At 26.8% G+C, this 24,702-nt stretch overlaps 1 protein-coding gene across 1 annotated transcript in view; it reads right to left on the reverse strand.

Moving 5' to 3' along the window:
- Window positions 1-19,761, reverse strand: part of LOC108565675 — a 66,179-nt gene extending 46,418 nt beyond the window's left edge. The window contains exon 1 of the mRNA XM_017925247.1: window positions 19,479-19,761. Coding sequence (XP_017780736.1) covers window positions 19,479-19,560 — 82 coding nt within the window. The 5' untranslated portion in view covers window positions 19,561-19,761. The remainder of the gene's footprint in view (window positions 1-19,478) is intronic.
- Window positions 19,762-24,702: the final 4,941 nt, after the last annotated feature.

A 24,702-nucleotide genomic window follows, 5' to 3' on the forward strand; every position in this document is an offset into this window, starting at 1 on the left:
ACACGTGTAATACAGGTCTGAAAAACTATATTTAATTACTTTAATTATTAAGAGTAAATTAGTAAAACTAATAATTTTACCCTCATTTAATTGATTGAAATTCTAGCTTTAATACCTGCGTGAACAACTGAGTGAACACCTACGTTTAAATTGATCACATGCCTGAACAACTGCATGAACACATGTAATACAGGTCTGTAAATCTAAATTTAATTACTACAATTATTAAGAGTAAATTATTAAAACTGTTAATCTTGGAAATATACAATTACGCACATTTAATTCATTGAAAATCTAATTTTAATACCTGCAGGAATACCTGCATAAACAACTGCAGAACACCTGCGTAAACATCTGCGTTTTAATTGAACACCTGCATGAAAACATGTGTTTGTAAATCCATATTAGCAACGAATTCGAACTCAAGTATTGAAGCCTATATGAAATGATTTCGTGAACGTAAATTCAAAAAAAAAATAGAAATAGTATGTATAATACAGTGTACACACATTTCGTATCTTCATGACAAATCCTGAAAGGAAATGTATTTACATGTATACTACACTCTTTCCACTGAACAAATACAGAATAAAAAGGAAAAAGGAGGAAGAAAGGGGTAGAGACACGCCTGAGGGTTGTGCGCTTCCGTCGCCCACCCGTTTTAATGAATGCAGTGGATCAGAAGTGGCGTGACGCATTTGTCAATTGAGCGACCGCAAAAATTACATTTATTAATCTGTTTGCTCGACACGGTAAATAAATCATTCCGATTATCGATTCTCAATGAACTGGCACGGCCTCACCCTCAACCAGCTCCGAGCATCCGCCGCCCCATCCCTCCCACCCCCAGTTCATTCCATAAAACACAAACACACGCATCCAAATGGCACAACTTTATTTCTACCTCGACACGTAACAATGGGACCAGATTTATTCGTCGCGCTAATTATTCGACGTTCATTTCAACTGATGCTTCCGAATCCCAACGTTTTTAATTGATCGCCATAAATTTGATTGATTAAAAAGACTATTTTTTTTTTCAGTGAGTTTCATCAACACTTTGAGGGATGTGATCGAATCTCTCTTTTACCAACATTATTTTTTTATGCTTTTTGTTGTTGTATTTTATCGGACGGTCGTAAATCAACATATTTAAGTTGAACGGACGAGTTGAATCCTTCGGGTGTCGAGGATGTCCGTCGATGTGAGCGTTTGCACGCTGTCGCTTTAATGCGAGCATTAAATGTTTGATTATTTTTTAATTGAATTTATACGAAAATAACGATCGGCCTGGCATGGCCTCCCGGCGTTCGAGCGCGATGATTTATACCGGGATGTACCAACATGCATGCGATCGATTTTTCGGGACGAATGAAATATGGAAATGTTCTGTGCACCTACACAACCTTCCAAAAAAAAATAACTCGATTAAAGTGTCTGCATTGCAACAAAGAAATAAAATGTTACAATCACTTTTTCCATACTGAAATTATTACAATCATTAAGCATCTTTCTATAGTTTTTATTAACTAAATTATAAACATCAATTAAATATAACTTTCATAAAAATAAATGATTTTTATATAAAAAAAATCAAGATTTCAAAAACATATTTAAGTAACAAATGTTATTCTTCAATTTTACAATAATTCACAGAATTTTAATTAAGTGTTGAATTCAAGAAAAGACAATAAAATGTAATTTTTATGAAACACATTTTCTATCAAATTTTTGAAAACCAAAAATTATATTACTTAACTTAACTTTAGTATACCTCATATACCAGTTTTCATTAAGTAAATAAAAATTTCAATCTTGTTTGTGAAATCTAAATAAATATCTCATTTATAAAAGACAATCTAACATTTTTTTTTTCATACAAAAAATTGAGTTGATTCAAGTTTATACATTAGAAAAAACAACATTGATTTCAAAATCATTTTTATGTTACCAATATTAATCTTCATATTTATAATAATTTATTTATTAAAATAATATAAATATATTTTCTTAATTTATTTATTACAAAAATTTGTTATGATCTTTTACCAATTTTATCGATAATAATTTTTATAGTATCAATAAAATAATCTAAAAAAAGGATAAAATTTATTATTTTTACGTAATTTCATAAATTCATCATAAAATTTACGATTGTTTCGATGGACAATTTATGTGACCTATTTTGATTTCATTAATATAAATACATCATAAATAATATTTCATCATTCTGCTATGCTTTTGTTCAAAATATTAAATATTAATTGTTTAAAAAAAAATATCATTGTGGATAATTAAAATAATTAATACTTAAGATTTTATTAAATTTACATTTCTGTATAAAACTATTTATATTGGTATAAACCATCGAGCAAGTTAATGGATAATAAGCTAGAATCTGGAAGAGAAGCGCTATTGCTCAGACGCATTCTTAGATGTGTCGCAGGAATTTGACAAAGTGTGAAGATTAAAGATGATTTTACCATTAAACTTTAATAAAATTATATATTTATATTTGACAGTGTCAGTGACGAATTAGCTGGAAGGATCACATCCAAGCAAAAAGAGAACAACTAAAAATTAAGTTCAGAAAACTCGCCAATTTCGAAATAAAACAAGCTACTGATTTATAAAGTAGTTTTAAAACTTATCTGGACATACGGAATACAGTAGATGTAATATCATACAAAGATTCCAGTCGAAGAGCCTAAGAAGGATCATTGTTGCTCGATTGTATATTACTAACAGGAGAATTTCTGAGGACCTTCAAATGGAAACAGTAGAGGAAACAATTATGAAAAACAGTAGCCGATACCAAAATAGACCTAACAACACATCGACTGAAACGACACAAGCCACTGGATCTACCCTTGAGATTAAAAAAATAACTAAGAAGTAAAAGATAATCGCCAATGGGCGATGTCCAATTCAAATCTTGTCTTTTTATTATTTACGTTTATCTGTGAACGTAATTACATTAAGTACAATACATACAAAAGAAAATATAAAAATGGTGTAATAACATTGTCAGTATTTTATTTTGAATCAAAAGATGAAAAAAATTGTAGATACATTGTATAATTATCTTATATTTAAGTTTCTTCATGAACATAAAAAAAAATAATTAAATAAAAACAATAGTATAAAAATTAATGAATATCAACATTATAAGCAGATATTTGTATCAGCTATAGTAAAAATACACTTTTCTTGTAAAATAATTTTTTTTTTGTTCTTTATTGACCAATTTTAACTAAATATTATTTATATAAAATAAATTAACATTTAATCAATTGATTATTATATAACAATAAAAAATAGTATCAAAAAGCGCAATAAAGTGATTTCACAAAATATTAAATTATTTCAGTATAATTAAAACATTTTACTTGAAAACAATAGAGAAAATTAGGTAAAATATTTAGTCTCTTTTTCTTTGAATTTTCTTCATATTTCTTAAAAATGAAATGAATCAATCAATTCAATTTAATAAATACAGAATAATATGCGAAAACTGTATAATAATCACAGTATCTGCAGTTTATTTGATTTCATGAATGAAAATATGTTATTACAGTTGTTATGAAATTACGTTTTTTTACAAAAATATGTGCGTTGAAATTAATAAAACCATAGAAAAATGTAGAAATATGATCATAAAGCAGATGCTTTTTTTTAAACAATTGAAAAATGTTTGTATTTACCTTTCTTAATAAAAAAATTAATACATTTAATTTAATAAATACAAATAAAATGAGAAAATAGTATAAGAATTAATGAATATAAACATCTTATTTGAAATTAATCGGAACGGTTTACTAGATTCAAAATAAAGTCATCATTGCTTAAGAAATAATTACCAAGACTGTTTTAAGATGTTTAATTAATTAAATAATAAAAATTAATCTGAATTTGTTCATTTTAATTCATTTTTTTGTACTTGTGTTGCTTTTTGGGTGTCGAATCAAATATTTCCATCACTTTTAATAAAAAGTACACTTTTCTTTGTAAACTAAAATATTTTTTTTTATCTATTTCAATCAATTTTATATAAATTATAATTTGTATATTAATTCACATTTAAACAATTGATTATTATATAACAGCAATAGCCGCACCTAAATTTTTTGGTAAAATATTTTTTTTTAATCTGAATCATAATATAAAATATATAAAGGGTGTCCCAAAATTAACGCATCCATTTGTTGATGCTCAATAATCCATTCAACTCCCCATATTTACTAATCATAACCTCTCAGCTGTCAAATTGTTTATGTTTTGGGGTTGCCAACACTTTACTGCACAAATGGCAGCAAATTCAAATCTTGCGTTAATTTTGGGACACCCTTTATAATATTTGTGTTATATAACAACAAAAACCACTGTCATAAAAAGCTTAATAAATTGATTTCACAAAATGAATTATTAAAACAAAAATAAACACAAATAATAATTCATACAAATTCCGATCATAATTCACATTTACTGTATAAACTGCGCGAATTGCATTACGCATTATCGAAATATTAAAATTCCTGGTCCGTCTATAAATAACTTTTTCGGTCGTATATTAGCGCCATCAGTGCAGTAATTTATTTGTTTAACGAACGGATATATTTATTTTTGTTTTTATTTCATTTTCGTTTTTGTGTATTTTGCGCATTTCGCAACTGCAGTTGTTGTTGGCTCGATCTAATTACACTTATTTATTTTGTTGACAGTGATAATTGCGCGATTTCATGAAAATAAATATCAAATAAACAGCTGACGGCTATATTTTATTTTCGCTTTTTTCGTTGGGGAAGGGTAAAATCTCTCTGCAAACTGGTAAATGTTGGTAACGGGCCAACACATCGAACGTTGGTGGAGGAAATCCAGCCAGCGCGTGTCGACTTGAATGCACTTTGCGCTAAATTTTGGATCGCTTTATTCACTGTTTGCCAATCGGTCGGGACTTAAAAGATTCAATTGTTAAAGTCTCCGCTCAACAATGGAAATATAATCAAAGAAAGGAGGGTAGGTGGAGCGATTGAATCTGCGCGTTTGTTTAGTGCAAAGGAATTTGCTGCATGTTCGAGTATCGAATTTAGTTGTTTTTTTCTTTCGGTTTAAAGTCGATCGAATTGAACTTAAACAAAGAATATTAAAACACATGAATTTACGTATTCTTTGATTCACTAATATTTATTTTATTAAAAATTTGTCACCTTAAAATCGATCAAATTTTCACTATAAATAAATAAACATGAATCTATGTAATATTATTAATAATTTGTATTTTGTAAAATTTATTTATTTCTTTCATTTTATGATTTCTTAAACAAAGAATATTAAAACACATGAATTTACGTATTCTCTGATTCACTAATATTTATTTTAGTAAAAATTTGTCACCTTAAAATAGATCAAAGTTTCACTATAAATAAATAAACATGAATCTATGTAATATTATTAATAATTTGTATGTTTGTAAAATTTATTTATTTCTTTCATTTTATGATAGATTCTGTGGATTTTTTTTTTGTAAAAAAATGTATAAGTAAAATAATTATATGATGATTCATTAATTTGATAGAATTATATAGTTTATTATATTTTAAGAAATATCAGCATTTTTAACTAAAAAAAAACATTATCATCATTAAATAGTACGTTCAAGTTAGCTCAAGTATTTTACATTATCGAATAAATTGACAAAATACGTATAAAAATGATTGAATTTGATGAGATTTTAGAAATAATCGGGTCATTTTGACCCATAGGTAGAACATACGTTTTATTTATTTATCTGTTAAATTACTCGTTTTCCCCTAATTCGCTGTTTATATAATTAACAAGAATTTAAAAAAAACTACGTTAAAATCCGCATGAATATCGAATATGAATTGAAGTATGTATTCTATTTACTCATAATCTTCTAAGAAATATTAATATACGTATAAAACGAACTTAATAAATAGTAAATAGTAAACGAAGTAAATATGACGATGAAAAACTTTTTATGGACATTTTGTACTAATTTTGTTATATTGGTTGAAGTAAAAAGTTTTGAGCGTTAGCTGTCTTTAGTGAGGCATATCTCACGATGTATAAGTTACATCTTGTCATTCTATACTGCAACTTAAAGGCGACATAACGTTTAAAAAAAAGTTATTTGACAGTTTTGTGTTTAGTGAATTCAGTTATGTGTTATTTCAAAATAGAAGTAAAAAAGAGAAAATTCGATAATTTCTTCAGTATCACTACGAGAAAGGAGAGAAGCGGAGCAGGCGGCCAAAAAGAAATGTGTTGTTTATGGATCCAATACAGTATCGAATGCAACAGCAAAACGTTGGCTTCAATGCTTCAGTTCTGGTAATATGGACGTCGAAGATGAGACATGCTCTGGTAGGTTCGAAAATGTTGATAAAATCATGGAAATCGTCGAGTCGGACCTGCATGCGAGTAAGCATTCCATTGTTTATTAACTGAAGATTAACCAGAAAACAGTTTGGAACAATTTGCTTTGCATAAGGTTGGTCTCAAGAAGTAGCTCGATGTATGGGACAAAACGCTTAGAACTTTTTACTTGGGTTAAGCAAAGTATTTACTGAATTTCAATAATATTGCTTTTAATTATTTTTACTAAAACTTTGTCAAATTGATCAAATTTAACTACAAATAAACATGCAATCTATTTTTCTTTTATTTGAATTTAATGAAAGATTTTATGAATTTTTTGTACAAAAAAAGTATAAAAAATAATAATATGATGATGTTTCTTATGTAAACTAATTAATTTGTTAGGATTATCTCATTGGATGACCTTTGGTCAATCAAGAGGCTACTCAATTCAACGGATTAGTGGTTCATTAAATAGATAAAACCGTTAGCACAACTAAACTTCCAATCCAGACACTAAACACACACATGATAGAAATCGTTAAATTTAACGATAGTTAGTTTCATTAATTGAATACAGAAACACTGAAACTTATTCCTATTTATTTCATTTACTTATTTGAAATATTTCAATTAGTAAAAAGAGTTGAATTCATAAATTTATTATGATGTTCCCACTAATATTGTTATAGAACTTTTTTTTAATTTCTTTATATTTTATGAATTATTAGCATTTTTAACTAAAAACATAAACGAAAGTATAATAATCACAACTACGTTAAACTTAGCTTTAGTGTTTTCAATTATCGAATAAATTGACAAAATACGTTAAAAAATCATTGAATTTGATGACATTTTAGAAAAGAAAACTGTAAATTTTGTAATCATTTATTTACTAATTCTTTACTAATTTAAAAGATTATTTTTGCTATATTTTCGTAAATTCAATACAGAAATACTAAAACTAAAATATGATTTCATCAACTTATTTAAAATAATTCCACTATAAAAATGTAAAGAGTTAAATTAATAACTTGATTATGAATTTATAGATAATATTCTTATATTTTCTTGATATTTCTTCATATTTCTTAAAAATTGGCATTTTTAATGAAGCATTAAAATTTGCTGTAATATTACACAAAAATTGACAAATCAAAATTTGATAATATTTAATGAAAATGAAAACATTTATACTTTTATTATTTATTTACTTAAATTAGTAAACATTTCAATTACTATTAAGTAAGATTTATGGACATTTCGTAGAGAAAAACTCCAATATTTCTCCATTTTTAAATTTAAAAAAAAATATCTTACGTTCATTCATTTGTAATAAACATTGAATTGAATTGAATAATTGTATTATTAAACAAATTTTAATGATAAACAAATCACCACTTTATGAAATATAAAGTCACAAAAATATTTTTTTTTTATTATTACATTCATTAATTTACTTTTAAAGTAATGAAACTAATTGAATATTGAATTATACAGTTTTAATTATGAAATTTTCTATCCGACTTACGTAAATTCAATCAATTTAATTAAAGCATTTACTTCAACAGTAAATTAACCAATTTATTTATAAACACACAAACACAAATTTCATCGAAATGAAATTAATCTTTTGTGATATTTGAAATTTGCTCATGGAAACGAACCGACGCGATTATTTCCCACGAATCGCGCAACATTTTCAAAAGCTGTTTACATTTCATGCTTTTAAATTCAATTTTAAAAAAATGCAAATTAAAAATTTTCAATTTTATTTATTTTTTGTGTTTAATTTTGTTTAAAGTTTCTATCATTTATTTAAACTTATTAATTAGCAAAAATTATGACCAAGTGGATGGATACTGAGGACTTTCCACCTTTTTTCTTGTAATCTTTACTTTTTCTTCTTATGTCATAGTATATTTAATTTACAAACTTATTCATGCAAACATTAATTTGCTTTTTGGTAAACTTCCCAATGTAAGTTGTTACCATTATATTCTTTTGTAATTTGTTGGTTGGCTGTCGAATTGTAGGTTAACTTCAGTAGTATATTGATCTGCGATTCCAATATTTCCTTTGACTGTAAATCTGCTGCTATTCTTAACACTGTCAATTTAAGTAAATAAATAATAAAAGTATAAAAGTTTTCAATTCCTTTAACTGAAATATTATCAAATTTCGTGATTTGTCAATTTTTGGGTAATTTAAAATATTACAGCAAATTTTAACGAATTTATGATTATTTTTTAATTTAGTTAATGTTGTTTATTTAAAAATGCCGATTTTTAAGAAATATCAAGAAAATTTAAGAAAATATAAGAATATTATTGTCCATGGCTGAAGATTCATATGCTGAATCTCTTTCATTTGACCGTCCATTCATGATGAACAACGGCGCCAACAAAATCGTACATTTGTTTTCATTTTTATTTAATTCCACCGTTTCGTTTAATTTTTATTTCATTCGAATATTGATAAAACTTTAATAAATAGAAAATAACTAAATAAAAATGTTGCGCAGAAAATATAATAAACGATAATTTTATTACTCTTTGTATTATTTATTTGCCCCCCCAATTGTTGTTATTTTCCCCGAAAATGCTATTATTAATGCAATATACACAACAAAATTCCATTATTGCGGCAATAATAAATTTCGTGATGTACGAGTTTTCGGGGGCTGCTGATTCAGAATAGAGCGCGTATAAATAAACGCATTCTCATATAGCAATTTCCGACCATTTAGTATTATGTTTAGATGCCAGTGAATACTACTATATATATATACACTATATACATATGCACAGACAGCGATGAGCGTCTCCAAAATCTCCATCCCCCTCGTGCCCATTTCCTCTTCCTCCTAAAATGCCCTCTTCAGAATGTCATTTGAATTTTCCACTCGGGCGGCGAAGTGGTCCTACCACCCTTCCTCCCTCCATCCCACCATCGAAATGGGATTCTACATTTTTAACAAAAATTTCGCATTCAATTCCAATTACAGCATCATCAGGAACAATCCGACCGTGCTGTGCCTGTGCTGCCTTTCATCTGTTTCTTTCCTCTTTCTTTTTTTTATTGTATTACAGGATTACGGTTATTTTATTCAATGCCTTTTTTCTTTGGTAAAATTTTCATTCGAAATCACAAATCGAAATTGCAAATTAAACCCAAAGCTTTTATACTAAAAAATGAAATCAATTTATTATAATTGAAATTGAAAATATTAATAAGTTTTATATTCATTTATAAATGAATTTAAACAGTTTATTAAAAATTCAATCAAATTCAATTAATGGTTTTCTTTTATATTGAAAAGATTAAAACTAATTAGAATATTGATAAATAAATAAGAAAAATTATCACAAATTGTATTAAAAAATTTCTAAGTTTAAAACAGTGAAAAATATACAAAACTTCTAATATGTTAAAGCAAATGGAAATAAACTGAATGTTTATTTAAAAAAATTGGATAAATTTCAAATTGGAATTATTAAATCCGATCCAAATCCTATTGGAACATTTCGTTTCTTTTTTAATTATTTCATTCGTTTCAATTTAAAAACGCAAGGATTTAAATAACAAATTTTTAATTGATCTTGACTATGAAAATCCGTGTAAAAAATTGAAAATCAATTTGGGATGAAATTACAAATTTGTTGTTATTTTCTTTAATTAATTTTCTTGATTAATTATATTTTATATTGAAAAAGATGAAAAAAGTGAAAAATGAAAATGTGTATAAAACTTAAAATATGTTAAATCAAATGGAAATAAACTGAATGTTTATTAAAAACAAATGGAATTATTCAATCCTATCCAAATCCTATTTTTAAAATTATTTCATTCGTTTCAATTTAAAAAACAAGAGGATTTAACTAAAAAATTCTTTATTGATCTGGACTATTAAAATCCGTGTACAAATTGAAAATCAATTTGAAATAAAAAACAAATTTAATGATAAAAATTGTTAAAATTTAAATATTCTAATAAAATTCTATTTCATATTGAAATAACAAAGTTTCTATAATAGAAACAAAATTATTCATTATTTCGTTTTGTTGAAAGCTTTAGAATTTGTGAATATAAAATATGATATATTCAATATTCAATATATTCCAAAAAACTTTAATAAATATTAAAATTTTGTACATTTCATATATGTATGACCTAAAAATTGTTATTTGCATTAAGAGTTTTATTTTATTTTGTTTTATTCATTTGAGAATTTGTATATTCTATAAAAAATAGTTAGCAATAATTAACAATTATATTTTCTCATTTTATAAGAAACGAGAGAATTTGTATGTAAAAAGAAATCCATAATTAACAAAAAATAAATTGAAAACGTTTATAATTTTGTATTATTACTTAAAAATTGTTATTTTCATAACAGTTACGTTTCTATTATTGTATTTTTATAAGAAACGATAGAATTTGTATGTAAAAAGTAACAAAAAAAAAGAAAATGAAAACGTTTATAATTTTGTAATATTACTTAAGAATTGTTGTTTTCATAACAGTTACGTTTCTATTATTGTATACTTTTTTTCATTCAATAATTGTAATATTATAACCAAATAAATTTTTGAAAATGTGTAATAAATCTCAAGCAAATTACATAAAATATGTCCAAAATTTGAAAGTAATAATAAAAAACAATCATTTCAAATTACTGTAAATAAATTGTTAAATTTTTAAACAAAAATCTATATTTATTTGTAATAATAATCTCACAATAAATTACAGAAAATTATTGAATTTGTGCTCAAAAAATATGTTAAATTGAGTCAAATTATAATCAAAAACGTTTAATAATTCCAAGAAGAAACTGCACAAAAAGCAAAATTATTATAAGTATTTGAAGGTAAATCTGTTATAGTAAATATAATGTATAAATGTAGTTATTTTATACTACAGTAAATTCAAAAAATATGTTGTAAAAGGAGAAAAGTACAAATTGATATTGTCTTTTGTAAATGCATGCATTGGTAACGAGACTAACATTCTTTGAATAATCAAAACGAATGTTGCGCACGTTATTCCTTTCCACCAACGTCTGATGTATTCCGAACTACAGAAGGTATATTTTAAAGTTATTGGGGCATTAATAATGCTCACATTTAAATATTTTCAACGGAATGCGATAGGCGAGCTACGTGTACAAAATTATTGATCAATATTCATATAATAACACCTCTTTCAACCTTATTATATTTGACAAAACTTTAAAGAAAATATAACATTCATCATTTGCATTCCAACATTTCAACATTTTTTAACTGTTTCTGTCATTAATACCTCGCTTAGTACGGACAATCGGACTGGTTGAATCAAAGAAGTAAATACTTACATAAAGGAACTTTATACAATCTAAAAGATTGAAAAAAAAACATGATTTATGTTAAAATAAATTCCAGTTAAAGTTATGAAATTATAGAACCGGACTATAGTGAATCCGGACTGATCGAAGTTGCTCTTGATTTCATTGTTTTACATAATAAAAACTTTACATTTTATTTCACGTAATGAATATTTACATGAATTTATGAAATGGAAACACAATGAAAGATAAATAAAGTATTTCATTTGTAACTGTATATTTATACAATGAGCGTTATTATTGTATTACAACGCAAACAAAAATTTAAATATTAAATTACGAAAGTTATTTTTTTTTTTTTGTATATAAAACGTATGTATCTGTAATGAATGTAGTAAGCAGAAGCAGCAGCAGTAGTACAAAGCATTACCAAAATAGACTAGGTTGATATGGTATAATAGCTTCACAACGGAAGGCTGGACAAATTGACAAAGGCAATTAGATTATGCGTTCTAGCATTATGTCAGTAGTAGAGAGCCGTACAATTCATACTGCTTAATATAATCAACACATTTGATTGTTGTACAGGCATTGCACTGCATGATAAATTCACTACGCACCGAACATTCCTGTAGCATCATCCCAACTAATTGATGCATTTTAACATTAACAAAAGCACTAATCAAGTCTTTACTCTTACCTAATTCATTTTTAATGTAATTCTTTGCAAATTACATAAAATGAAAACGTCTTACGTTTCTATTAAATTTAAGTAATTTGTCAATAATTCTCAAAATTCTTATAAAAAACATTACAAATTTATGAATTTTATACTAAAATTTAAACTGAAATAATGATTTTGTTAGTCTTCTTTCAAATATAATTAATATATAACTTAATTTCTTGTAAATTACATATTTGTTAGTTTTTATTTTGTAATTTAATTATTTATTGTCTGTAAAATGAACACGTTTCATATTTTTATTAAATTTAAATATTTTGTCAGTAATTCACAATCTTCTTATAAATACACTAAAAGAGTATGAATTTTATACTAATATAAACTGTAATAACGAATTTATTAGTCTTTTTTGTTATATGATTAATATCAAATTTACTTTATTGTCAATTTTAATTTTTTAGACATTTTTGTAATTTTAATATTAAGTCTATAAATCACATTTTTTTCATAAAAATAAACAATTAATTGATGCATTTTAACATTAAGAAAGGCCATAATAAAGTTATTATTCTTACATAATTCAGTTCTAATGTAATTAATTATAAATTTCGTTAAATGAAAACGTTTTATGTTTGTGTTAAATTTAAGTATTTTGTCAGTAATTTACAAAATTCTTATAAAAACACTAAAAAAGTATGAATTTGACACTAATATAAACTGTAATAACAAATTTATTAGTCTTTTTTGTTATATAATTAATCTAATATAATTTATTGTAAATTTCATAACTTTTTAGATTTTTTTTGTAATTTGAATATTAAGTCTGTAAATCACAATTTTTCATAAAAATAAACAACTAATTGATGCATTTTAACATTAACAAAGGCCGTAATCAAATCTTTATTCTTATATAATGCATATCTAATGTAATTAATCATGAATTTCGTAAAATGAAAACGTTTTATGTTTCTATTAAATTTAAGTATTTTGTCAGTAATTCACAAAAATCTTATAAAAACAATAAATCAACATTAACAAAAGCCGTCACCAAGTCTTTATTCTTACATCATTCATGTCTAATGTAATGAAATCGTTTTAAATTTTTATTAAATTAAAATATTTTGTCAGTAATTTGCAAAATTCTTATAAAAACACTACAAATTTATTAATTTTACAGTAATATAAACTGTAATAACGATTTTATAAGTCTTCTTTGTTATATAATTAATCACTAAATAAATGTAATTAGTTCTGTAAATGTAATATTTTTCTTATAAAAACATTATTAGTTCATACAGTGAAACCTCGCTTAACGAGTTTAATCCGTTCCAAAATTTCCGGATTTTTACTCGTATTGTGAAACAATTTTCCCCATTCATTCCCCAACAATTTTGTTCCATTTTACGAAATGCTCGTTAAGCGAGATTCCACTGTATTTTACTTTCAATTCATGGTAATTTCAAATTCGTCATATTTTCTTAAAGATTTTACTTTTCTATCTAATATCTTAATGTAATTCGTTAAATATTTGATAAAATGAATAAATAAAATAACAGAAATTTCATTTAAAATCAGAATTCGCAAAACGCATTACAGTTTTACCTACATTCATATTATTTAAATTTAAATATTTAGTCAGCATGAACAAAAAAAAATCAAAACAATTTATGTTTTATAATAAAAAAAAAAAGAGGGAAACATTGTTATTATACACCATAATAAATATGTTGAAATGTTTTCAATGCATTCAACTGGAAATTGCACAATGCGAGTACATTTTCACAAGAGTATATTTTTAATATATTTCACGGTAAAAACAACAATCGAGTTCTCTCATTTAACAGCGTTATTTTTTGTGAGTGAATATAATATTTAATGAATTTACAGTGGAAAATAAATACGTTTATTTTTGTGCTTCGAACAGTGAGATATTCGGTGTTCGCATGCAACAAGCGAACCATCGAATGAATTATGAAATATTCCATCCATTAGTTGCATTATAAATGGAACATTTGGATGTTCAATTTATATAAAATAAAAATTTATTATCAATTTGATTTTTTAGAAATAAATTTACATTTCTTTAAATTATTCGAAAATTTCTATCAATTTTACTTGATTAAGAATAAATTGTTAAATTTTTATAAATATTGAATAATGATTTATGAATAACATAGAATAATTTGACTTTTAAGTATTTTTTATGTAACATTAAAAATACAAATTATCAATTTTCTTTATATAGAGAAAATATTTCTAAATTGACTTTTAAGAGTCTAAATTAGTGATTTTTTAAGATATTACAAAAGTAATAAAAATTCCTTTATATCAGTGGATTTTCAAGAAATTTATATTGTTATTAGAAAATTTTAAACAATTTTACAAGAGTAAATTGAAAAATTCTCTTTTTATTAATGAAATTTGCTGTTTTTTTTTTATTCAAAAAGAATACATGAATAAAATAAAAATTTTGAGGACATTTTTCTTTAGTATTAAGAAAAATATTAGTAAATTTATTTCGTTACTAGAATATTGATAAATTAGATAATTTAGAACCAAAATTGGAGGTTTTCAAATATATTTGACATGAATTTTAGCACAAATATTTGAGTTTTTTATTGTTTTCTAAATATTTCAAAAGTTCTAAAAAATTCCTTTTTATCAGTGGACTTTTAAGGAATTTAAATTATTATAACTAATCGAAATATTTGAACAATTTTACATGAAAAATTCTCTTATAATTGTTGAAATTTGCGTTTTTTTTTGTTTCAAAAACATACAGAGTTAAGAGAAAAATTATTTTTTTAGAACCAAAATTGGAGGTTTTTAAATAGATTTGCAAATATTTAATAATGTATTATTTAAAAAAAATTGTTATTAAGTTATTAACAAATTTTGTTTGTTTAAATTGATTTTTGATAACTTTGATCAAACTTTTGATAAAATTAATTAAAAAAAATAATCAAATTAATGTCTCGAAATGAAAATGTATTATTGTTTTCTAAATATTTATATTAATATGAATGTATATAGTTTTATTTTTTGTATATATGTGGTAAAGTTTTAATTAAATTTGAATTTCGAATGAAAACTGCAAACGAAGTTCGCCGTTCCGCACTCACACGTACGACAGAGGCAAGCAGATAAGTCATGTAATATCACGTCGGAAATTTAATGAACTAAAACTTCCTTTAATGCCGCCTACTCCTCATCTCATCTCTCCTATGCTTTTCACGGCATTCCTTTTACACTCCCCAAACTTAATGAGGCTCGAAATAATTTTATTTAAATTCCTGTTGCACGTAACACAGTCTCACAGTATATCAACAACAAAATATCTTCTTATATATATATATATAAAAAAACACAATTACAGTCACAGATCGACAATTACGTTATTTTTTTTTGAGAAAAAGGAGGAAAAAGGAGTAAAACAGACATACTTTGAATGAAAGTAAACTTTAATCAATCAATTTCTAGTATTCGTTATGAATTAGATTAATTCAAGTGATAATTTAATTGATTAATTGAATTTGATAAGAACTAAATATTATTTAATCAATTGATAGATGTTTTTCAGTACGAAATTACATGATTTATATAATTAATACAAATTACTAACTGTTATTCGGATAAGCGGCGGATATATCCGCCCTATCTCAGTAATCTAGTTTTTTTCAGACGGAGCCGTATAAGATTAGATGTTACTTCTATAGAGACGCTACTAAAATACGCTTCAAAATGATGAAAATAAATTTATAGATAAATTTTTGATCTATTAATGTTTATGTGTAATACGTATTTCTATTAACATTGAGTGACTGAAACAAGAGTTTCTAATCTAAAGTACATGTATTCCCAGAAGTACATTAGCACTTCTCGAAGGGTCTAAATGTACATCATTGTACACTATACGTATCTGTTACAATTGATGTTATCAATAGTATAAATACCTTTTACCTCCAAATACACAGATTTCATGATACAATATATCAAATGGACAAAAAGGTTGGGAAACCCTCGAGTAGAATATCCGGAATTATATCTGCGGATATTTAGAAAGTTTCATCATTTAATCGGACTTTAACGTTTGTTTTTGTCCTCGCTTAGGGCTTTAATATTACGTTTAGATTACGTTATAGAAGTAGAGTAAATAAATAGTTAATGATCTACAAATAGAAAAAGATAAAGTAATGTACTCAAAGATTATTAAATATTGATATTAACATTATGTTAAATTGTTATAAACATCAGAAAGAGAAAAAAAAATAACAATTTTTAACGGAAATTTTATTTGTAATCTTGTTTTAGTTTCAATAAACAGTTTAGTTTCTATTGCAGTTTAGCATAATCTAAATATATTCTTATTGATTCTCATAAAAACGATGGAATTTGTGAATTGCCCAATTGATTTTATCATTATATACATGGAAATAGTTTTCCAATTCTTTTATTATGATTGCATAGAGTCACACAAATATATAAGTATTAAGATAATAAAATACTTTATGAAGTAAATGGAAAATTAATTGCAAACGTTTTAATTAATTTCTATAATCAATAAAATATTTGTAATTTTTTTTTTGTTTAAATTTTTATTATATTAGAAATACAAATTTAAATCAAATTACGTTGATAATTATAACAATTTCTATGATAATAAACCCAAAAATTAATTAAGAAAAATGTTATTAACTCCACATTTTTTGTTGAAATTTTGTATAATTATTTAAGTAACATATGGATATAGATTTTGAAATACAAAATTTACTTAATTTCTAATTGTGTGGAGAATTTTAGTAATTTTACATTACAAAAAAATAGAAATTTTTAACTTTTATTTATTTAAAAAACTATTAGTGTTTAAACTTTAGATTTTTATAGTAATATAAATGAATTGTGCGGATTAAACGTTGTTAATATTATTTTGGATCGAAACTATATAATAACAACGGTTATTTGAGTGCGTTAATTGATTGTCGAATGGAATAACTGCGGTTTATTGTATTTATATTACTATTGGGTTAATAATTTTAGTTATGAAAATATATTAAATTTTCAGAAAATCCCCCACTGATTTCTTTGTGAACGTTAAATCAATTATACAATTGTACGCGTTTATGAAGCCAAAGGCAAAATCCATTTGCCATATTGTTATACAACGAAAACGTATTATTTGGCGAAACTGTTTACCTTATAGAAAGTTTCAGTTTATAGTTGAAATTGTGTATAGAGAGTGATGGAAATTATGTTTGATTATTAGGAAATATAAGGAATTTGGATAAAGTTTCATGAGTTGAATGAAACATAATAAAAAAAAGTAAATTAAACGTGAAAAGATTGATGTATTTGTGTATTGATGATTAGGAATTAGAGCAAAGAAAGATATGAATGATAATGAGAGTAATGATTTATGATTAAGAAATAACATGGATCATAAAATATATTTAATGAAATTTGAGTGATTGATGCATTTTGTCTGATGATTAGGAAATCATTGTAATTGGAGTAAACATTCTAATGAATGAGTGAAAGAAGTATAAGTTAATGAAAAAAAATAGAATGATTGATGCACTTATGTTTGATGATTAGGGAATTTGAGCAATGTTTGGGTGAATAAAACGTTTTCATGAATGAAACATGAGTTAGAGTAGAAGATGTTTTCATTCATGATAGTAGAATGATTGATGCAAATATGATTAAGAAATATTATTAATTGTACAAAATGTAGTTTTAGTTGATAATTGATGACAGTAGATGAAAACGATGAAAATTATGTTTGATCATTAGGAATTATAAGAAATTTGGTGAGTTCAAAAGAAAGGATAAAAGTGAAAAGATTTAGGAAATGTTTAGGTGGATGAAAAACATATTGATGAAACAGTAAAAAATATGTTGATATAAAAGAATTATTTGGTGAGAGGAATGATTTATGATTAATGATTAAAACATATCATGAATCAATGTGTAAGAAACTTATATTAACGTAAAAAAAAACATATATTTAATGAAATTTGAGTGATTGATGAATTTATGTTTGAATATTAGGAAATGGAAGCAACATTTTAGTGATTAAACGATAGAAATATAAATGAAAGAAAAAGTTGTTTTAATTGACGAAACTAAAAGGATTCATGTAATTTAGTGTGATGATTGTTAAATTTCAGGAATTGGAGCAAACATAGAAGATGTTTATGATTAATACAAATATGATTAAGTAATATTTGTAATTGTAGACATTTTTGGTGTGTAGAATGTAAAATAAGTTTTAGTTAATGAAAATATATTGATTGATAAAATTAAGTACATTGAAAAATATTGATGAAACTACTAAGATTCATTAGGAATTGTCGCAAAATCTTATAATATAAAAGAAGTCATAGTTGGTGGAATTGGTATGCTTGAAACAATTAAGTTTAATTATTAGGAATTGAAGCAATATGAAAGATATTATGAATTTTTATTGTAAAATTAAATTCATTGATTAAGAATTAGAGCATTTTTTTGGTTAACGTATGAATTGTATAGTAAAAGAAGTTGTAATTGATAGAAATTGAATGATTGATATAATTTTGTTCTAAAATAAAGAGTTATTAAGAATTGTCGTTATTAGAAATTTGTCTGATTGTGTTTGATTATTAATGATTTCGAGTAATGTTTTTGACTAAAGATAATATGAGATGATATTGTAAAAGAAGATTTAGTTGATGGAAATTGAATGATTGATGCAATTATGTTTGTTTGAAGATTAAGAATTGGTGTGTCGTGTCATTGAATGAAACATATTATTTTGTTATTGTAGACGTTACACTTCATACAAGTAGACTTATTAATGTTATTATGTTTAGGAAGTATTAGGAATAATAATGTTAATGTAAAAGAAGTTTTAGGTAGTGTAAACAAGTTCTGAAATGATTAGGAATTAGGTTTAGTTTTAGGATCAATTGATTGAAGGAAGTAATAGAAAGTCAAGATCTAATATCGAGATCATTTCATGTGCATGTGTAGAAATGTATGGGATTTATTTGAGATTCCTGATCTGGTTATGGATTGATGTTGAATGAAAGATGATGTGGGTTTCCTTCTTACTTCGCTTGATCGGCGAAGGACTCGCTGATGCTAACGCGAGCGTCGCGAAGAACAGGACAAGACTCCTCCTGATGGCACCCATTTGCACCAACAACAATTCACAATACCCTCAAAGGTCTGCACATTTTCCTATAAGTTTGCACACAAAATAATAACCACCACGCACTTCTGTCTCTCACTTTGTTTTGGTTTATTTTTTTTTAAATTTTATTATTCTTGTTCGTTTGGAGCGCGGAGCGAAGCGCGACGCGTCAGGAATCGGACTGGCGTCTGGCGGCGGTCGGAACGGCGGCTGCGGCGGTGGCGGCGGCAGCGGAGGAGGCGGCGGCGGTGGCGCTCCGAAAACCAAAGCTCTGCAGCTTTCAGCTGTCTCTCGAACGCCCACGAGCCCAGACGAACCGTCACACCATCATCAACCGAACACCCGAATTATTGCAGACCTTCCAGACACTACACGAACTTTATTAATAATTATTTTCGTGTCTATCACAGCCTCCTCCGTTTCCACCCTTCCGACGCGTCAACAAACTGAAGGGACATCATCCTTCTCCGCTCTATTCAAAATACCTCGAGGACACGTTACCTTCGTTAATGCTTAATCCCGGATTATTCAAATTATTCATTCCATACACAAGCAGAAATCGAAAAACAAAAAACTGAAACGCAACGAGAAGGCAAAGCCAACCAACCATCAGCTCTACTTTATTCATGATGTTAACTCTCTAAACGATGCAACTGAATAACAAAAATTTTCTTAATGCATTTCAATTTTCCACCGTCGAACAAAAATAATACGGCATAATGAATGCAGAGGCAAATATTCCGCTGAAGCCGGTTGTAGCATGGAAAACATGATGAAGCGAGCAAACAGAAGGATGCATAATAAATAAATAAATTGCGAAACGGCAGAGGGAAATAATTTTGAAATGCTGCGCGGAGGTGGAGTGAAAAAAAATATATATATATAGAGATATATAGTATAGTAGTAGCGGCGGAAATTACCCGGTAAATGGTATACGTTCGCGAGTTGACAAAGTGACATACGAGACAACAACGGGTAGAGGAGGAGGAGGAGGGAGGTGAAAAAAAATGAGGGTTGAGGGTTGGATTGAAGGTACGGATGGAATTCACCGTTGCGAATCCAATATACAAACGAGTCGCAATGCTTCATTGAATTTATATTCATTTATGAAAACGCTTTCAGCGCTGCTCGCAACGCAGTTAATTCAATTCCATCAACAATCGATGTAATGAATTAATCTACAGTGTAAACATAGATGCAGTGTGCACAACTCCTTATTAAATTTTCGATTATCGATTCGTACTGTATCAAGTGATAGTATTTGTACTTATTAGAGATGTTTCCCCACACAATTGGGCGTCAATCATGAGATGTAGTATTAATATAGACATACCATCACAACTATAGACATATAGCAATAATTGTACAATCCACAGAGAACTTACATTACTTCTTTGATATTCTAAAATACAGGCAATAGTTGATATTCGGAACAAGTAACCAATTTTTTTTAAATTATATAGTGTTCTTAGCTACCATACAATGTCTTTAGTAATTGAATTCATATTCATAGCAACCATAAAGTGTACTTAGCAACCATGTAATGTTTTTAGTAACTGAATTGATATTATTAGCAACCATAAAGTGTCCTTAGTAACCATGTAATGTCTTTAGTAACTGAATTGATATTATTAGCAATTAATACAGTTTCCTTAGCAACCATGCAATGTCTTTTGTAATTGAATTCATATTCTAAGCAACCATAAAGTGTATTTAGCAACCATGCAATGACTAATAACTGATTTGATATTCTTATCAATCATACAGTGTTCTTAGCAACCATAAAGTGTCCTTAGCAACCATGTAATGTATTTAGTAACTGAATTGATATTATTAGTAATCATAAAGTGTCCTTAGCAACCATGTAATATCTTTCGTTACTGAATTGATATTATTAGCAATCATAAAGTGTCTTTAGCAACCATGTAATGTCTTTAGTAACTGAATTAATATTATTAGCAATCATACAGTATCCTTAGCAACCATGCAATGTCTTTAGTAATTGATTTCATATTCATAGCAACCATAGAGTGTGCTTAGCAACCATGTAATGTTTTTAGTAACTGAATTGATATTATTAGCTACCATAAAATGTCTTTAGTAACTATGTAATGTCTTTTGTAACTGAATTGATATTATTTGCATTTAATACAGTTTCCTTAGCAACCATGCAATGTTTTTTATAATTGAATTCATATTCTTAGCAACGATAATGTGTCCTTAGCAACCATGTAATGTCTTTAGTAACTGAATTGATATTATTAGCAACCATTAAGTGTCCTTAGCAACCATGTAATATATTTAGTAACTGAATTGATATAATTAACAATTATACAGTGTCCTTAACAACCATTCAATGTCTTTTATAATTGAATTCATATTCTTAGCAACCATAAAGTGTCCTTAGCAACCATGTAATGTCTTTAGTAACTGAATTGATATTATTAGCAATCATACAGTGTCCTTGACAACCATGCAATGTCTTTAGTAATTGCATTCATATTCTTAGCAACCTTAAAGTGTCCTTAGCAACCATGTAATATCTTTAGTAACTGAATTGATATTATTAGCAATTATACAGTGTCCTTAGCAACCATGCAATGTCTTTACTAATTTAATTGATATTGTTATAAATCATTCAATATCATTATCAATCATACAACGTCCTCAACAATCGTATTGTTAAATCATTTAAATCAATCACGATTAACTAAAGTAATATTCTTGATTTTCATTAAGGTATTAGAAATAATCATTTTTAATGAAGTTAGCTTCAAAAATTGCATTACTTGAATTTGTATATTTGTTTTCAATATTATAGAAATTGTACCAGTGCTTTGTGTTTAGTAAATTTTTGGTACTAAAAGTAGGATCATACATTTCCATCAAGACGTACATAATCAAGGTAAATTGATGAAAATTAGGTTCGTGAATGCGACAAGCTGCATGAATAATAGATGCACCTCCAGTGCTTTAAACACCCCGAAGGTATTTTAGGGTTTGGGAATACGGCGAATACCCCGAACTTCGCATTTCAACCATAATTATTGTTAATATAAATTCTGAATATATTGTATAATTGAGAACAATATATATAAAACATAGTTTCATCTAGAACTTGTCTACCAACTGTCACTTGTCATTTATGACAGTTCAATTAATTTGACAACTATGATTTGACATGATTTCATGTAGATAAAGATGCATTCGCAATATACGCTATAAAATGAATACATTTTAGATAAACAACTATTATTTTACCTTTATGGCAGTTGTATTAGTTTGACAGTTGTGATCACATTGTGAATATATTATATAATTATAACAATAACAAAACATAGTTTTGTTTTAGAAATATAAGAGAAACAAATGTTTGTCTAACAAACTGTCTGTTGTCATTGATGACAATTAAATTAATTTGACAGCTTCAATCACATAGTTTTTTCAGGGAATAAAAGACAAACAAATTTTTGTCCACGAACTGTCATTTGTCATTGATGTCTGTTAAATTAATTTGACAGCTGCGATTATATACTGACTATATTGTATACTTATTAGTAAGAAGAAACATGAGTTGTATACTGGTGTCATTGTAGACAGTTAAATGATAAATGTGTCATATCAAAAATAGTGTAGATGCAACCTATTAATATTTATAAACTCTTTTCTACATATCCATAAATCTAAATAGGGAAGTGTTAGAAAAAAACTGATTTAAAGCAGATTATCAGAAGCGAACATTACAATCTTGATGAATACTGTAAACGTTTTTGAAATGCGAACGAGATTCGTATTGCGATAGAGTGGGTGGAAAAACGAATGTCGCGTTTTCTTCCATTCTCTTCTTCTTTTTTTTATTTCCCACACATAGAAAACGTGGTAGAAACGCACGGTTGGGGCGAGGGAGGCGGCTCAAATAAAAAAGCTATCATCCTAATGCTCCTTTCATGGCGCACCCTGGTGGCCTTTAATCTCAGCAGATCACGCAAAAATAGGTCTGATAGAGTTATTTAAAATGAAATTTATGAAATATCGCGTACAAAAATAAAATAGAAAGGAAACGAAATTATCTGGCACGAGGACAAATTGTTCTTCGTGCAATAAATAAAAGGCCGCATTTACATAAATTCAATAGCCAGTATTTTTATTTGCTTGTTGCACGAGGAGATTTAACTGAGTAGCAAGAGTGTTGTATGTATGTACGTACGTATGTATATGTATAAAATTGCGGGTTGGTTTTGGTCGAAACAGGAATGGAATTTATATCTCTTTACCGAGAGTTTTACCTGATCCGACTAGAGAATTACCAGCGCAGATAACACCGAACCCTTCCAGCAATATTTACAAACCTTGCTCCACTCATATTTATTTTATAAAATCATTATCTTTTTTTTTTTAATACTCGCAGGACGAAACGTTTATGTTACAGCTTTAATTTTGATGTAGCATTATGTAGCAATTATGAAAAACCATATAATAGTTAAATTATACAAGTCTCTAAAACAGTGTTTGTACAGCTCCTCAATTGCTACAAGTATTTCAGTCCTTTGCTTTGACACAAGATGACAGTTGTCATTTGTGACATTGCTACAAGTATTTAATGAGTGCTTCGCTTTGATAAAAAGTGACAGCTGTCATTTCGCGTCCCAATATAATTGTTTATAGTTTTACTGCTTCTAAATTGCTTAAAGTATTTCAGTAGTCCTTCGCTTTTACACAAGGTGACAGTTGTCATTTTGTGATGCAACATATATGTTTGTAGTTGTACTGCGACTCAATTACTAAGAGAATCTCACTAGTTCTTCGTTTTGACACAAGGTGACAGCTGTCATATTACTTCTTAACATATTTGTTTATATTTACACAGTTACTCAATTGCTACAAGTATTTCATCAGTCCTTTGCTTTGACACATAGTAACAGCTGTCATTTTGCGTTCCAACATATTTGTTTATAGTTGTACCGCTCCTCAATTTTAAAAGTATTTCATCAGTTTTTCGCTTTGACACAACGTGACAGCTGTCATATTGCTACCCAACATATTTATTTTGAGTTATACTATGTAACACGATAACGCTCGTGTACATAAAAAAACACAAGATATATCAATCTTCAACCCGCTAGGGCGTGAGTCCGTGACGTG

Source organism: Nicrophorus vespilloides, unplaced genomic scaffold, assembly GCF_001412225.1.
Source record: "Nicrophorus vespilloides isolate i.1.1-1 unplaced genomic scaffold, Nicve_v1.0, whole genome shotgun sequence".
NCBI lineage: Eukaryota > Metazoa > Arthropoda > Insecta > Coleoptera > Silphidae > Nicrophorus > Nicrophorus vespilloides.